This window comes from Hemibagrus wyckioides, linkage group LG01 (genome assembly GCF_019097595.1).
Source record: "Hemibagrus wyckioides isolate EC202008001 linkage group LG01, SWU_Hwy_1.0, whole genome shotgun sequence".
NCBI classification, from domain to species: Eukaryota; Metazoa; Chordata; class Actinopteri; order Siluriformes; family Bagridae; genus Hemibagrus; species Hemibagrus wyckioides.
This window is the reverse complement of record NC_080710.1, coordinates 12,030,928-12,049,266: the sequence shown is the minus strand read 5'-3', so window position 1 is coordinate 12,049,266 and position 18,339 is coordinate 12,030,928. Positions and strand designations below refer to the sequence as shown.

Below are 18,339 nucleotides of genomic sequence, written 5' to 3'. Positions count from 1 at the left end.
GAAATAAAGCCTACTGTGGTCATTTTGTGCCAGCCGTCTGTTAGCATGGCACCATCCACTAGGTTTACATCACATGGTATGACACGGAATTAGATACAGGTAGAATTTTTGCAAGTATAAATACAGTCCCGTGTCTGACACTGTTATCTATTATCTACACTATTATATGTCGATGTGTAGATGAATGCTGATTTCTTACCTCAGTCTCTTCAGCAGAGTCTCTGCTTACAGGTGCATACACAAGCATGTACCCAGAAGCCCCTTCTGTAGGCCTCCATCGAGCACGCATGGTGCTATGGGTCACATCATACAGCTCCAGACTACTGACCACAGGCAGAGCCACTGAAAGTACACATGCATGATTACCACATACTCAGATATTACATTACATGTGTAATGTTAAATATGTATACAGTTTCATTTGTCAGGTATTACAGTGTGAGTATGAAGTAGTTTAGTGATTTCAGGGCATACACCTTTGTTTCTGTGTGCACAACTCACGTGTGGTCTCACTGCCCCTTAGCGCCTCACTGGCCGAGGCTTCATACACAGCAAACACAGCAAGCTCATACTCAGTCAGAGAGCTGAGGTCTTTCAGCACAGCTGACATCTCTGTGCCATCCACAATAACCTAGTGTTAAATCAGAGGTCATTTTACTTTCGTCTCTTGGGACTCATGTCTTTTAGATGTATATGTGTTACCTCCAAATCTCAAGACAAGTAAATGGCAGACAGCTGTAGGCAATCTGCTGATAAATATTTTCTGAGCAGCAAGAGGTGGTTATGGAGAAGACTCATAGCCATATATCCTGCCTTATCTATGGTAGCCAAGACATGCATATCACTGCACAACACAATGCGATACAAAATCCCACAACACAAAACCAAATCTGAATTCAAATCCCAAACTAAGGATTTGGGATTTCTTGCCAAGGAACAGTTTCTTTCTTTTTTTTTTTTAAAGAATTTCTTAACAAACATAATATAACTTGCAAAACTGCAGGACATCGAGCAGTGGCAATAAGAAGAGAATGTGTGTGTTTCTTATTTATTATTAATACTACACACAAATCATCCTGACATCATCTGGATTTGATCATCACCAGGACAATGGGAATAGTTAGCAGGATTTTTGGGGTTTAGCTGGTGTGTTTCTTGAATGGCTTAATGATAGAGTTTCTTATTTTCATGCCTAAACCCAAAGAATTTTAGAAAATCTGACATTCACAAAATTGCCATGCAATGGATCTTTCTTAAAAGCCTAAGAAATAGAGAGACTTACTTCTTTTGGCTGACCTCCTTTGCTGGGATAGTAAACCACACGGTACTTCAGAACATTGCCTGGTGCATGGGTCCAGGACACACGGAAACTTCGTGCTGTCACTTCAGATGTCACCAAGTCCTGAGGAGAGTATGGCGGATCTTCAGGGACTGAGTCTCCTGAAAACCGAAGTAGAAATGGCATTCGAGGCATTACAATGACAAAATCTGTCCGTCAAACAATGTTTACTTTAATAATAGCAAATTCATCTCCAATGCTTTGGTCAAAATTAATATATAAAAAGAATAACAGATGAAACTAGCAAAATTGTATTGCTTAAACATACAGGAACTCTACCTAGTTTAATTCTTGAAGTAAAAATTGTTGGGGTTTTTTCTGCTAGACAGTGGTTTTTTATATTTCGACCATCCCCAAGTTAATATTTGGTAATTCTTCCCCCTGGAGAGAATAACAGCACTGAGCCTCTTCATGCAAGATTGAACATTTATAGAAGGATCTTAAGCCACTCTTCTATGAAGAACATTTTAAAATCCTGTATATTCTTGTTTCTGCAAGGCATTGGTTTTGGGTATACGTGTTGCTGTTTATTCGATTCAATTTAAAAAAAACTTTATTTATCCCCAGGGGGCAATTTAAGGCACGCAGAGTAGTTAAAAAAGATCCGTGCAAATACAAAAGTATAAAAATAAAATAAAATAACATAAATAAAATACAATTGTTGAAATGATGATAAATGGAATAAGTCTGTTAGTACTAAAAGCTTTGAGTAAACATCTGTATAAAACATCTGTAAATAAATATAAACTGTTTAAAAGTGTGAAAATATGTACTGCTTAATAGCTGAGACAAAAGAAAAGGAAGAAAGTAGAAGAAGGTGAAATAGATGGATGCATATATTAATAAATTAAACTTAAAGTGAGAATATTGTGTCGTATGTAAACATTGGTTTGTAGCAGCAACATTAGAGTTATTGTCACAGCAGAGTCCAGATGAATGTATAGTTTAAACAATTTTCAAAATATGAAATTTTCTCCAGTTGACTATATAATGTCTAGGTTAGAATTTCAATAGTCAGTGGTGAACATATTTAGATTAGCATAAGCAAGTACTGACTTTTAATGTCTTTATCTTGTTGCTGTACTCCGTCACAGACAGTCTTGGTCAGACCCTCCACTATAGTATTCATGATGCTGAAGTCGGCCACGTTGTAGGTGTGTGTTTCCTGTGGTTCAGAGGCGATGACCTTCAGCTCATTTTCATCGGCATTCTTTACCCCTACACATGGGCAGACACACACACTCGTAATCACACACATTTATAAAGACACCAACATTTCAATTCATATAGTACATTCTCTAAACACAAAACAGAAAGGTATACAGTATATATTCAAACCTTATATGTTCAAGTTTCATGCATACTTATGTAAGGAATAAAACATAATGGAATTAATAACTAAGTTCTTCTTTGGCATTACATTTTAGCAGCAATGCTTTTTTTAATGGGACATTTAATGCCATGGAACCACCAAGAACTGTCATTCCCTCACTTTCTCTTGGATAGATAGATAGATAGATAGATAGATAGATAGATAGATAGATAGATAGATAGATAGATAGATAGATAGATAGATAGATAGATAGATAGATAGAAGTCATCCATCCATAGACTATCCAGTATCTGAAAACATAAACTAGCTTTAAAAGGCTTTTAGCACAAAGTCTTATGAAGAATCTCCTCTTACCAATGGCAAAGATCTCGACACCAGCATCCTTCAAGCTCTGGGCAGGAACTTCAACAGCATCCTGAGATTTACCATCAGTGATCAGGATCCCAATTTTGGGAACGTTGCTTCGAGAACCTGATTCTGGTTTGAAGCTGTTCTTCAGAATGTAGGTAAGGGCCAAACCTGTGGACACACCCAATTTTAAAATACCAAGACATCCAGAATCTATAGCTGCATTTGTGCTCTATACACTGCTCAGACTTTGTGTGTGTGATGCTATATGAAGGTCACTTTGGGACATCCATTGTTGTCTAATGTAATTGTGCTTTATAAATAAAATTTCCCTAAGCTTGATTCTACATACTGCAAGTACACTACCTGTGAGTGTGTTTCCTCCTTTGTATGGCAGGTTTTTGACAGCATCAATGACAGACTCTTTAGTGGTAAAGGCATTGAGGTGCCACTCAATCCTGGGATCTCCACTATACTGGGCCAGTCCTGATAAGGCAAGGTGATAAGCCATATTATCTTACTATTAAAAGTAAACCACAACATACTGCTGATCAAAGACAGGGTGATTCAGAGGAAGGACAGCAAAACAAAGCATACCTATACGGGTTTTATCAATTCCCACATCGAAAGCATTAACCAGGCTTTCCAGGAATGTGCGCACCAGACGGAAATTGAGCCTTCCGATACTCCACGAGCCATCTACCAGGATGACAATATCAGCGATTGCAGATGTGGTGCAGACAAACTGATCCACTACAAAGAGAACAAAGACAAAGAGAAAGAGAAAGGATTCACTTTGAGATCTAGAGCACATAGCTATGTAAACTGGGATATGCAGGTGCAAAAGTAGTGTAAATGAGCTGCCCAGTATATACACACACGAGTCAAACATTTGGGGAGGTACATTTTTATTAGATCACAAAGCTTCCAGTAAGGAGGTCAATATAACAACATGATTTGTGCTTATAATAAGACTCAAGTCAAACATACTGTCATCTAACATGGTGCTTCCACTGCAGAGGATTTGCTTTGGGCTCCACTCAAGCTGCAATACATGAATCTTTAAAAGGTGATAGATTGCTTCTTTCATTCGTTAGCTGTATGTGCATGAGCAGTGCCTCTCCCTAGTAAACCCCACCAGAGTTCTGCACCAGAGGGTTATAAACACACACATTTTTAACATGAGCAGTAATGGAGGAGCTCCTGCTAAAGGCAGTAAATCTAGAAAGTGCAGACATACAAGACACCGTTTAGGGCATGCGAGTGTGCTGCAGTCCTCATTTAGCCATTTATGCCTTGTAAAACATCCCATAATATATAGCTATTTCGCTATATCTCATCCATTTCTGAAGGATTTTATACAGAGCAGACTTTCTGTCCAAAAACTTGAAATCTAGCATCCAACAGGCCAACGAATGCATGAAAAGGATGTGTAGCCGAGAAAGGTGCAAAATGTATTAACTATAATTACAGTGTTATAGACATATTTATGGATTTGCCGCAGTGGCTTTGACCATATGTTTGGGTGAAGCAAAATGGCAGAAATAATGATATAGCCTCAAAGCAGATATCCTATATACACTTGACTTATGTGAAGCTAATATCTAGTGAATTTTTAGAGTAACCTTGTTATAGGCAGCTGAAAAAATCAACAACATACAGTCATCAAGCATGCAATCTACAAGCTTGTTTTTCAATGGTTTTAAACATAAATTTGTTCAACTCTGTTTGACACAGCTGGTGTTTTTCCCAAAGAGCTTATTATATTGAAAATTATATAATATCATTAACAGGGGTTGCCAGATTTCAGCAAACTGCCAAGTACACAACATCTAAAAATATTTCCATACACACAATTTGAATCAACTGAATGTTAGAAAAAGAAGACACATTTTTCTTTTTTATCTTTCAGCCTTTGCATGGAAAACAAGGTCCCTGAGGTTGACAAGCATTTCTAATGTATGGGCTTCATCCACTCCTTTCCCTGTCTCAGTCTTTGCAATATATCTTACACTGAAAAAGGTTTCTGCAGATCATAGAGACACTGTCTGCCTTTTGTTGCATAAATGTATTAGACTTAATTCCAATTTTATTAAACAAGTTCTGGGTGGCTGCAAAGTATAAACTGGTCCAAGGGGGATTAAATGATAACCCTACCTAAATAGGCAACCCTATCATTAACTATGCTATGCACTGACAATGTGTTGAGAGCCAGTGTGATGAGTGCCGCAACGGACTAATAGTACTATTAGTACTTGTTGCAGTTCTTATTTTTGATCACTAAATGCAGAAATAATAATAATAATAATAATAATAATAATAATAATAATAATAATAATAATAATAGTGCTAAATAAAGCTATAAGAACATTGCCTCAAAAATGTTAAGCAAACCACCAGAATGTCTTAGAACTTATATTTGGAGAAAAAGAATTTTTTATTGTTGTTTACCCAAAAAAGGTAATAAATGTTTCACCAGTGTTTAAAATAAATTGTATTAGTTTATGAAGATTTTAGATTTTCTAAAAAGATACCCCACCTGTCCCTATGAAGAAGCCACCACTGTAGATTTAAATACGCACCCTTTGACACATAAATTAGTTTAGGAAACTTTCCAGATTTTTTGTTATCTTACATTGTATGCCAGTCCTTTTCAGAGCTTTAAAAAGAAATCAATCTTCAATTAATGAAAAATACTAGTTATAAAAAAAAAGCTAAAGTGTTCCTTAGTTTGGTATAAAAGTCAAATCATATTTTTTGATTTTGTGTCGAAAGTTTGTGAAGATATACCACAGACATGCTTCACTGAGAAAGGCTGATCTAGAGGTGAATTACTTCTTGTTTTCTGAAATTGACTATGCAGAAGAGTTGTTTCATGCTATGAAAAGTTTAATCAGCCAGGTACTCAAAAATACATTCCAATAAATTGAAAATGCAAAATAAGTCAATTCAGCACATTTTAAAATTCAGAGCAAGGGTAAGTAAGTCAAATGTGTGTGTAAGTGCTCAATTAAAGCTTGTTCACTGGCCTGTTTTTATATATTAAATCCTGTATCTCCCATTTAAATTACCAAACAGGTGTTGTATGACCTGTGGCATTACACGATGCAGCTGCACACCATTACACCTTCAACTGCTTTCTGTGATAATGCTGCAAAAGGAAATCAAGGGAAATTGCAAGAATAAGCATCCTGAGCGAGAGGGTCATTAAATGCACAGCGAGAGAGCCACTTATTTGGATGGTGATGAACCACAAGGCTGCTCTGCCTTATCAGGGAGTTTGAGCTTGAGCCTGATTATGCTGATGGGAACCAGTGGTGAGAATGCATCAGGATCATCACTGATCCAGCAGAATGGATTCGCTCTAATCCCTGAGAGCTGCAGAGACTCGGCAACAGAGAACGTTTCTGTCTTAGAAGCCCAAGGTCATGTGATAGCAGAGTATCTCTAAGAGCGCATCAGTGCTCTCGGGGATATATCCTAGGGTTTCCTTGAGGAGTCTGCGACAAACATGCATGCTGGAGGGAGAAAAAAACAGACAAGCAGGTGAGATTGACATGAAGATACACAAAAATGTAGATAAGTCAAATACGCAGTACTATAAGCTCCATTTATTGTGGCCTTTTATTCTCTGATGACATTTTCACATATGAGTTTCTGCATTCATACACCTACATACAATCATCTCCAATGATTCACTGCAGCATTAAGACATCAAATGAGGACATCCTGATTGTGTCAAGAGGCTTATGTGAATATGTTAGTTTTCCTGAGTCCACAGAGGCCCATGTGTCTGGACTATTAATCTGCTGTGCTGGCGTCCAGCAGTCAAGACTGTAACTCTTAGTTATGTCTCTGCTGGCAAAATCTGTTAAAGAGGTGTCCAGGAAAAAAGGAAACAGAGCAAAAGATAAAAATACCCTAGAAGCTAAAGTAAACTCAGGGGACTTTTACACCTATCAGTCCTATTTGGTTTGGTTAGGTTTCACAATCCACATAAATAAAGAAACCGAAAAAGGAAAGAAGGCTAATGGGCAAGTAGGGCTAAAAAAGAGTAAATGCTTGAATAATTATATAAATATTCAATATTTGTCTGTCACATTCAGCATCTGTTGTCTCCTTTTTTTGCCGGTCCAAATATTCAGGAGACATTGCATGTCTCATCTTGTGCCAGGTTTAGCAGCTCATATCTACAAAAAAACACTGCCTACAATAGAAGACTGAAAATAATATTGGAGGGAGGTTTACTCAAGAAAGGTGTGGTAATCATTTCCATACACAAAGTCTTAGTAAATTTATTTTAGTATATTTTAAAGAGGACTTACACAGAAATTACACAATTTTAAAAGTTTAAGTTTTTAGTAAATCTTACTTATGTATTGCATGCTCACAAGCTTAAATGAGCTCCATAAACTTCAACCTCAGAATGTAGGCCTCATTTAAACGTTTGCATTACACTTAAATTATCCTGATCAGGCATAACATTATGACCACCTGTCTAATATTGCGTTAGTCCGCCTTTTGCTGCCAAAACAGCCCCTGATCCATCATGCACTGCCTTCACTCCCCACGTGCATCAATGAGCCTTGGCCGCCCATGACCCTGTCACCGGTTCACCACTGTTCCTTCCTTGGACCACTTTTGATAGATACTGACCACTGAAGACCGGGAACACCCCACAAGAGCTAGTCGTCTAGCCATCACAATTTGGCCCTTGTCAAACTCGCTCAAATCCTTACACTTGCCCATTTTTCCTGCTTCAAACACATCAACTTTGAGGACAAAATGTTCACTTGCTGCCTAATATATCCCACCCACTAACAGGTGCCATGATGAGGAGATAATCAGTGTTATTCACTTCACCAGTCAGTGCTCATAATGTTATGTCTGATCGGTGTATGAACATCAGCCTTAATAAAGACTGAAAGATGACCACTTAACTTAAGCATGTACACAAGATCATGTCATAGACATATACATGCAAAGTCTACACCTGACTGAGGAACAAAAAATGCATGAACCAAGAAAACACTTGATCTTTCAAAACATTTCAAAACAGGGCTTAAAGGCAACACACAAGAAGAAATATTAAAAACAGCTCATCCATAAAAAGGCACTTACAATATAATATGAAATTTAGCCCAATAAAGTAAATAAAATATACACTTTGGGTTTTAGCCACATATATAAATGAATTATTAGTACAGAACCTAAAACAATTGAGTAATTCCAATCATTTGCTTTGTGAAACAATCCCAGATTTGTTTTAGTCATATTTAGATTAGATTAGATTCAACTCTATTGTCATTGTGCAGAGTACATGTACAGAGCCAATGAAATGCAGTTAGCATCCAAGCAGAAGTGCATAAGTGGCATATTTACAATAAATTACAATAAGGATAGACAGCTATGGGGATGATATGTACAGGAAAATGGATGTCTTATGCACAGGTGTAGTAGGAAATATAAATAGGTATAAAAAAAATGTCTATATATGTATGTACAATCACTGTATAGTAATGTTTACTGAAGCACTAAATCTTGGTACATGGCATATTGTGTTAATTTCCTGCAGTTTGGTCGATTGAGTGTTGAACTGCTTTCTCACCGCAATGAAGCCGCATTAGAGTTCTATTACAAACTAACTGCTATGTGTGAAACCCTAGAAACATAATGTGCACCATAAGCAAGGAGAGAGAAAAAAGAAATACTTAATTTCAGGGCACTTCAGGCAAAATGACCCCCCCCCTTCTTTTTGCCTTGTGGTCAATTGAAAGGCATTGAGCTGTCTAAGTTCCGAATGAAAGAGAGACTTACAGCTCCTAATAGCTGCCTGACCTCACACATCAGTGATGTGAGGGCAGGAGGAAAAAACATCACAAAATAGGACAGCTCCATTTGGACTGAGAAAACCTGATCAAGTGAAAGATCTTTACACACACACACAAACACACACTTACAAAGACTTTAGGAAAAGTATCCAAGTTATTTCCCTGATTGAACTAATAAAAAAAAATTTTCCATTTGACTAATGTTTTAGTTTTAGCTAAGCTACTACCACAGTACACAGTGTTGAGGTCAGTAATTGATATCAAGACGGCTCCATAGGATGATATGAGTTCATGTCTTGCATGGCGGAAGACCCAGTAATTTATTAGCATGTTCATCTGTTTAGTAGAGCATTACATTGTTTAAATTGGATATTGTCATTCAGCTGTAGTGGACATGTTACTGAATGCAATGAGTTCATTACGGTCTACAGAGTCTGAATTTGCAGTAAAGATTAATACGTAATTATTACCATGACAGTGATGGACTAGCATGACCTTTTGGCCTTAATAAAGTCCAGAATGATTCAGACTACCATACAGAAATTCCAGAAAATATAGATTCATAACCACTTTTTCTAAATGAATGCTTTTTTTTTATAGTATTACCAAATGTACAAGAGAAATCTATATGATAAAAAAAGAAATTCACTTGAGAATGAAATTGCCTGTATAAATATTGATCTTTGGCCTTCAAACTCATTCCATTCAGCTGTTATATATCAGCAATTCAGAAGTAAAACAATTTGTGCAGCACTGTATAAATATTTACAAGCAGGAATATTAGATCTATAATAAAATCTACAATAAAATCAGATCTTGGGATGGGGTGTGTACAACTTGCTTAAGCTGCATTTGAAAGAAACATGAGTGCCATCAAGATGGTGGTGTTCTGAGTTAAAACAACCAAGTGATTGTGGCAGGAGAAAGAAAGACAGAGAGAGAGAAAGAGAGAGATAAAGAGAGGGAGAAAAGATAGAGGGAGAACAATATATATATATATATATATATATATATATAGAGAGAGAGAGAGAGAGAGAGAGAGAGCATCTAGCTGCCAGTGGGAGCAGAAAAAGAGACATTCCAAACACCATATTTAAATACCATTCAGCCATTCAAGACGCTCAGCGCCCACACTGCTCAACTGCTTGAAGCAAAGACCTCAAATCAGAGTCTTTTTTCCCATTTTCCCCGACTTCTCTATTATACAAAAGAATGTAGACCACAGCCACTCCTTGTCTACCTCCGTTGCTATGGGCTGTGCTGCTCCACCGCCAACAGCCAGGCAATGTGGAGAGCAGAGAAAGACTGGCTTTGTTCAGAAGAGTTGACATTACTTAACCAATCCATTCAGCCCAAACTGCTGGCAATAACACACAAGTGGATAACGTGTCCTATGACTACTGATTTCTGAAAAAATACTTCATTTCACATTTGTTCATCTACAGTGTTGGAAAGAATACAAAACACTGTGAGGGAAAAACACTGCTACTCCAGTAATAACACACTTCAACAGAAGTAAAAGTAACAATCAAGAATATCACTCAAGTGGGAGTAAGCTGAGACATCTGGTAAAAAAATATATACTTGAGTAATTACCATATATACTGTATATATATATATATATATATATATATATATATATACATATATATACACACACCGATCAGGCATAACATTATGACCACCTGCCTAATATTGTGTTGGTCCCCCTTTTGCTGCCAAAACAGCCCTGACCCATCACGCACTGTGTATTCTGACACCTTTCTATCAGAACCAACATTAACTTCTTCAGCAATTTGAGTAACAGTAGCTCATCTTTTGGATCGGATCACACGGGCCAGCCTTCACTCCCCATGTGCATCAATGAGCCTTGACTGCCCATGACCCTGTCACCGGTTCACCACTGTTCCTTCCTTGGACCACTTTTGATAGATACTGACCACTGCAGACCGGGAACACCCCACAAGAGCTGCAGTTTTGGAGATGCTCTGATCCAGTCGTCTAGTCATCACAAAAACTCCCTCAAATCTTTACGCTTGCCAACTGACACAATCAGTCTCTCGTCACATGCATATATATGTGAGGAACGCATTAACTAACTAACAAAGTGAGCTATGCTAAAGTGAACCCTACCTCCATTATCAGAGTCATCAAAGAGACAAGTTAATATTACCACAGAGATTTTATACTGCACAATAACAAAAAATCTGGCTCATCTTATTCACACTGTTAGCTAATCGTATACCTCCACAGGTTTTGGCTCACACAGTCTGCAGTACATTATCAAGCTGTTTCCTTTTAAACATTTTAAATCAGACAATAGCTGACAAATTGAGCCTTTTCTGTCTCCTCTGTCTCAGACACTGCTGCTGCTGCTCACTAAGCATTTGGTCCCTGTAGATTTATGGCAAGAAACTGCTTTTCTGTTTAAGTGATCAACAATAACACTGAAAGTAATATGATTTTACTTTTTAAGAATGTACAGATACAGTAAACTCAAATACTGAACAAGAATATATGTAGTTTGTTACTTTGTTGGTCATGATCATCACCATGATAAGCACTAAAAGCAGCATTTCCTTTTAGTGAGCAGGAAAAACACAGATAATGCCTGAAACCTGAAAAGACAAATTCTTTAAGAGTTGTCACAAGGCTTGAAAAGCCCTCTCTTTTCTTACTGAATAGATCAGAAAGGGGAGAAAAAAGACTGTGCATGTCAGCATGGAACTGGTTAATTTCACATTTTCATGCAATACAGCTCAGGAACTACTCTGCCTGAGTTTTGTCTAATTGCAGAAAGCACAGTGAGCTGACTGCCCGGCTTTAACTCAACATCCAGACCAAGTGTTACATCTACCCCATCCCTGACTCCTGTTCGCACTGAAAAGTCATCAGACGAGACTCCTCTAGACAGTCATGCAGCCAAACCCCAGGACATATCCACGACTTCTTCAGAATTGCGTCTGAGACCTGAAAATAAGGTCCAGGGCATTTCAAAGCTGCTTTCTTACTTCATTTGCCTTCGGCTTAGATTTCTTTCTTAAACAACCATTTAACCCAAGCTACTCTTCTATAAAAAAATGTCTAAATGGATCTGCAAGAGAGACAGTACCTCAGACTTGTATTTGATTTTTGTATTTTTCATGCAGTGTCTGATGGTTTTTATAGCTGCACAGACTCTGGCTGTGTCTGGCCTGGTAAGACACGAGTGAGGGATTTTATATGGGAGCACACACAGAACAGGAGACACAGTGCACGTGTCACCCCAATTCCCAAACTCCTCAGTGGCACATTATACAGTCTCGTTATTAAAGAGCTCTTTGCACCCACAATGAGAAACAGGTTTGTGATCACTGGGAGTCAGAACACTTTCAGCCCTCAGCGGTTGGCTTTTTATCAGTCAAATTCTCACTCTGTGAATACTTTTCATGCATTATTCTCCCCAGACAGCTAATCCTTCAGACATGCGTCCTCCTTTTAAACAGTACAAATTATTCAGTAAATAATTCATGGACATTTTTAGTCAAGCTGTCTATTATACTGCAGACAGTACAGGACTTCTAATGGCATCTCCTCAAAGGGAAAGATGGTATTTAATTTACAGTGCTTTATGCATAAAGAGAAACAATCAAACCAATTATTCAGTTCTGCCTTGTGTGCATAATCCTTACTGTCAGCACTCTGATGCTCCGCATTTCAGGAAGTTGCCAAGCTCAAGTACAGTTCCAGCATGGAGCCTAATCACAGTGTGCTCCTAGTCACTCTCAGAAAAGAAAAAAGGAAAACAGTGCTGAATTGTGCCTTTCCTTGTCACTGGGGTGGAAGCCTAAAGGCTATACTTTAGTTTGTACATTCAATGTCTTTCTTTCACATGGAAAGATTAACAAAGAATCCTTTAAAAATACTACACAATAACTTAAACCTTTCTAGGAAAAAAGACAGTAACAATGGTGGGAAAAAGTAAATAATCAAAGGATAAAAGTCCAAGGGAAAAAGGAAAAAAAGATAAAAATCCAAATACAAAAATACTTGCCAAATGTGTTCAAATATCAAAAAGAAAAAAGTACATTATACCTGACGGAATTACGTTACACCGTGTTTAATGTGAACATTAACTTCATTGCTTATTTTTACCTGTTATGAGAAACTTTTCTGTTTTCCCTGAAAACATCATTTAATCTCTGTATGTCTGTTGGTCATATGCACGACTAATGAAATCATCAGAAATAAAATCTCCTGTAAATAATAATATTTACTCTTAGCCAGAGATAACATTTGCTGCCTAATTAAGTTAGCTACTGGAATCTACACCGGCCAGGCATAAGATAATGACCACCTGCCTAATATTGTGTTGGTCCCCCTTTTGCTGCCAAAACAGCCCTGACCCGTCATGCACTGTGTATTCTGACAGCTTTCTATCAGAACCAGCATTAACTTCTTCAGCAATTTGATCAACAGTAGCTCGTCTGTTGGATCGGATCACATGGGGCAGCCTTCACTCCCAACGTGCATCCAAGTACCTTGGCTGCTCATGACCCTGTCGCCTGTTCACCACTGTTGCTTCCTTGGACCACTTTTGATAGATACTGACCACTGCAGACCGGGAACACCCCACAAGAGCTGCAGTTTTGGAGATGCTCTGATCCAGTGGTCTAGCCATCACAATTTGGCCCTTGTAAAACTCGCTCAAATCCTTACGCTTGCCCATTTTTCCTGCTTCTAACACATCAACTTTGAGGACAAAATGTTGACTTGCTGCCTAATATATCCCACCCACTAACAGGTGCCATGACGAAGAGATAATCAGTGTTATTCACTTCACCTCTCACTGCTCATAATGTTATGCCTGATCGGTGCATGCTAACATAAGGAAAGAAAACAGGCTAACTTAAAAATCTGCATCAACTTGCTTTTCCGAATGCAAAGAAAACCCCTCATTATACAGAAACATACTGAAATATTAAAATGAGTGTCAGGGTTATGTCGAATCAGCACTGGACTACATTACCAATTACCCCTGGCATGTCATATGAAGAATTTTCATATGACATGCCAGGGAGTAGTGCTTACTTGGTTACATGTTTCTTTACCTTCCACACATGTTCTGTGTTTCCCCAATCAGCACCTGTGCTTAAGTCCTACTTCCTGTGAAACTCACTGTCATGCTTTTGTGCCTTATTTGTCACTTTGCCTTCCATAGTCTGTCTACTTTGCTATTTTGGTTTGTATTCACTGTTTCTTTGTTCTTTTTACCCCTTCTACAAAAAAAGTCTGCACCTGCATCCGCCATCTCTACAAATCCCTGACAGGGACAAATACCACACTAAAATCCAACATTTTATCCATCTTCAAGTACACACAAACAGCTAAAGTGTTAACCACGTACACTGACGACTGTAGATGCAATGTAAGCCATTCTTGATAGCTATGACCTTGATTTAAACTGTAAAGGAAAAGTAAAACAAATAGTGACAAATAGCGTACAGTCCTTGAAAGGAGTAGAGACCTTCGGGGTTTGTAATGAGTACTTTGAAGGTCTAAATAAACTAAAAGAAGTGTCCTAGACATGTAAATAAGTAAGAGAACAAACATTCAGTTCTAATAACATTCAAGGATAAATCCCTCAAAAAAATACTAATATAGTAATCATTAGTAAATATAGTAATAACATACAATTACTGTATTTTTAGTAATTTATTAATACACAATTAATAATTAATTCCTAATTAATAGTACACATTTCTGTCCCGAAAGATACTGCAGAAGTACACTTGAGGTTAGTGCTCTTTTGTCTGAGCTTGTAGAAGCATCAGCTGCACTTACAATTACAACCCTGATCTGTGCCAAACCACTTCAGAGGTTAATTTCCACCAACATTCATTATTAACATCTGCAGAATAAGATATGTCACAGACCTGAACAACGTTCACTACACCATATATTAATGCTCTTGGTTTCACGTTCAGACACTTGGGCTATAAAAGTCAGTATATGAGAGTGAGTGTTTGTGCATCACAGACAGAGAGAGGCTTCCTGATTAAGCTCTGTGCACTGTAGCGATGAGTGAACTCCTCATTTTATGCTAAGTACTCATGAATTAGAGTGCTACTACAATTAGATATGGTAAAGCTGACTTCCTGGTGCTTCTTGTGAAGGTCAAGGACCGCAAAGCATCCCAGGGTCCCTGCAGTGTTTTAGTGAGCCAAGATTTAACCACTATTTGTTGCCAGAATTTTCTATGCGGTAAGCGTATTTCTGTGTGTGTGTGTGTGTGTGTGTGTGTGTGTCTGCGTGCGTGTGTGCACGCATTTGTGAGACATAATTTACACTATGGTTACCCCAGCAGAATAATGAGCAGCATCAATAAGCATCCTGCTGCATTTCATGTCACAGTTTTGTGTTGAAGCTGCTTGTTTACATCAATGAATTGTGCAGAACTGTAATTTTACCTAAAGAATAATGGTGTAACACAGTAACACTATCTGTATCTCTAGCTTTTTAATGCTTAGAGTATCTGTATATGTATTCTGATTTAAACCTGAAGTGGTTGTGCCCTGAACCAAAAAGGAAAAAACACAGACAAATGGCAGCACTGTCATCATCTGTGAATTCCTTGATGTCAGCTGCATTACTCGATTTCCAAATCTGCCCCATGTGTACAGAATTTGCATGTTCTTTCTGTGCTTCAGGGGTTTCCTCTGGGTAATCCAGTTTCCTCCCCAGCCACATGCATGACATGTGTTGTAGGCTGATTGGCATCCCTAATCTGTCTGTAGTGTGTGTGTGTGTGTGTGTGTGTGTGTGATTGTTCCATGCAATAGGTTGGCAACCCCATCCAGGGTGTCCCCCTGCATTGTGCCCACCCAGGTCTCTTTGGATAAAGTCCAACACCAACATGTTAAGAGGTACAGAAAATGGATGGATGGATGGATGGATGGATGAGTGGATGGATGGATGGATGGGTGGATGGATGTGTGGCTGGATGGATGGAAGGAAGGGTGGAAGGGTGGAAGTGCATGTCCTTGATATTTTAAAAAATAAATTTACATTGTTCTATTTCCCAAAACCAACAGCCTGATTTAAACCACATTTACTTTCGACTAAGCTTTCAAAATAAAAGCGGTCACAAGTAGTTCATGCTGTATTCATATTTATACTTGTATTAGTTTAGAACACATTGTCTGTTGACTCTGAAGAATGTATTTGTATTCAGGTAGAGTCCTTCTAAACAAAGAATAACAGAAGAACATCACACATCACAATGACACTTTATTTTTAATCAGCATTTAAAGTGTAGTTAATTTAGAGGCATTCATTTTGCCGCAATATGCCTGCACAAGAAATGTATGTGTGCCAGAAGAATTCCCTGTCATCCCCAGATGGTCCTTTAGCTGCCTTATTATACATTCATCATCACATCATGGCAAATCAGACAATGTCCTTGCACTGCATTTTGTCTGTGTGTGAGAGGACATGTGCAAGTTTGTATGCATGTGTGCATGCACAAGTGTGGTTTTCACTTGGTTGACAGCTCTCATACAAAACTCCCCCAAAGATATCATGAATCCCTGCAGGGAGAGGCCAAGCATAAATAAATAATAATGCAAGAAATTAATGTGGCAACGCACATAATTTTCATGAACAGGATTTCCTGCTCTGATGGATGGTATAAAAAGATCCCCCTCCAGACCAGCATTTCCTCAGCCTTACTGGCTGACTTTATGTGTAAGGAGTGTCACCTAAGAGCCTCTTATTAAGTCATCCATTAGCTGGTGCTGGCCTTCAGCACTGGATGGGAGCCATTTGTTTGGAAGGCTGCAGTTTTTTCCGATCTACAGCTGTGAAAACAAGAGGGAGTGTTTGCACTCTTTGAAAGGATTTGGATGTCAGCTAAAATCAGACCACAGCAGAATGTAACACTCAGGCCTTTATTATGTTGTTGCTACTGAGAAGATTATTCCCAGAAGCAGTGTGCAAAATGAAGACGTTCACAGTTATCAATTACTACTTCCAGAGCACAGTGAAAAAGAAATTTCTTTTAAAAATTCTGATACTCAATGGTTGCACAAAACCTCTTGATTCATTATGAAGCTTTTTTTCTGTTCAAATTTGTTCTCTTGTTTCATTACAGTGAAATTGATGAGTTCTCAGATCTGATCAGTCAGGAGGTATTAGGTGATTAATTTTCAATAAGAGCACGGCTCTGATGCCAGTAATAATTCAAATCACAGGTTTATATTAATGTGCTCAGTCTAATACGTTATTGTTTCTGTATTAACTGGATTTGTACGGCAGTCATGCAACAAAGAAGACAAAGAAAAACTTAGACTTATTTATATGGTGAGATGTTTATTTAACATTCACGGAAGGAATCTTGGGTATAAGTGCTTTCTTTCTTGTTTCTTGGTCAAATAGCAAGCTGCATTTTTGTAAAATGCAAAATGGCAATCTGCATTTTTTTTCTTAAATTCAGAAGAGAGAAGAAAAGAGAGGCTTTTTATAGCTGCTATAAATAAGTGATAACCGGAACTCGTCTAGTGAATGTCTCACATTCCATTTAATGAAACAGTTCATTAAAAATATATTAACATCAACTTGTGGGAATTTGCAGTGGTATAACCTCAAAATATTTTTGAGGGAATATTGGAAAGTCAACAATTGACACGCTGTACATTTTACAGGCCTGGCCATTGTTGATTATTCTCTATAAGCCCCATTGTGTATTCATACTTACATGACCATTTCATATTTTAGAAGTGACAGAAACCAGGTTGATATAAAGAGCCATTCATTTACAGTTATTTTTCGATCCGCAAAAGTGTGTACACAGCATCACCATCCACAATGTAAAAAAATACTGTGATATAAAATGTTGGCTAAATACCTGCTAGTGAATAAACCTATTTACTACTGTTATTCGAAAATATGTGTCCATCGCATAAGTTCGCATGAGGAAAAAAATAACACCTGTATCAGTGCAGGATAGCATAGCTTCAGACTCATAAAAACATGAAGGAAAGCCTTACGGGGGTGAAGGATGTGAGAGAGAAAGAAACAGAGGCAGGGAGATGAAGTGATGCCCATCTCTGGACACATCTGCTTTGCTTATGAAGGACAGTGTGCATGACTTCTGCATGTTTAAACAGAGACTGGGAGAAAGTGGATGAGCCCAAATATCTATCTACACATAAACAAGAAGAAATGCAGAGGGAAAGAGGAGTGAGGGTTGAAATCAGTATGCAGAGGAGTTAGAAGCCTCCCCTCATTAACAAATGACACACATTTACACTTCCACATTATGCATCCAAGAACAGTCATCTCCTGTCTTCAGGGCTCTGTGCCTCCCCATTAGAGGTGTGAGGGATGACTGGCAGTGCTCCATGCAATAAAGAAATGCACCAAATGCTAAAAAAGAGGAGCTCTTCTCATATCCAACTACTAAAATTGGCTTATTACTGTATGATTTTTTTTGCCCAATTTAGCTGATG

The 18,339-nt window shown here is 38.1% G+C and overlaps 1 protein-coding gene across 4 annotated transcripts in view; it reads right to left on the bottom strand.

Annotated features, from left to right (window-relative positions):
• col14a1a (collagen, type XIV, alpha 1a) overlaps positions 1-18,339 on the bottom strand; it is an 86,038-nt gene that overhangs the window by 53,984 nt on the left and 13,715 nt on the right. For all 4 annotated transcript variants that reach the window (XM_058389528.1, XM_058389537.1, XM_058389519.1 and 1 more), the window contains 7 exons: positions 3,618-3,773; positions 3,387-3,506; positions 3,027-3,191; positions 2,396-2,557; positions 1,283-1,440; positions 502-631; positions 200-342 (listed from right to left, as the gene is read on the bottom strand). In XM_058389528.1, coding sequence (XP_058245511.1) covers positions 200-342; positions 502-631; positions 1,283-1,440; positions 2,396-2,557; positions 3,027-3,191; positions 3,387-3,506; positions 3,618-3,773 — 1,034 coding nt within the window. The remainder of the gene's footprint in view (positions 1-199; positions 343-501; positions 632-1,282; positions 1,441-2,395; positions 2,558-3,026; positions 3,192-3,386; positions 3,507-3,617; positions 3,774-18,339) is intronic.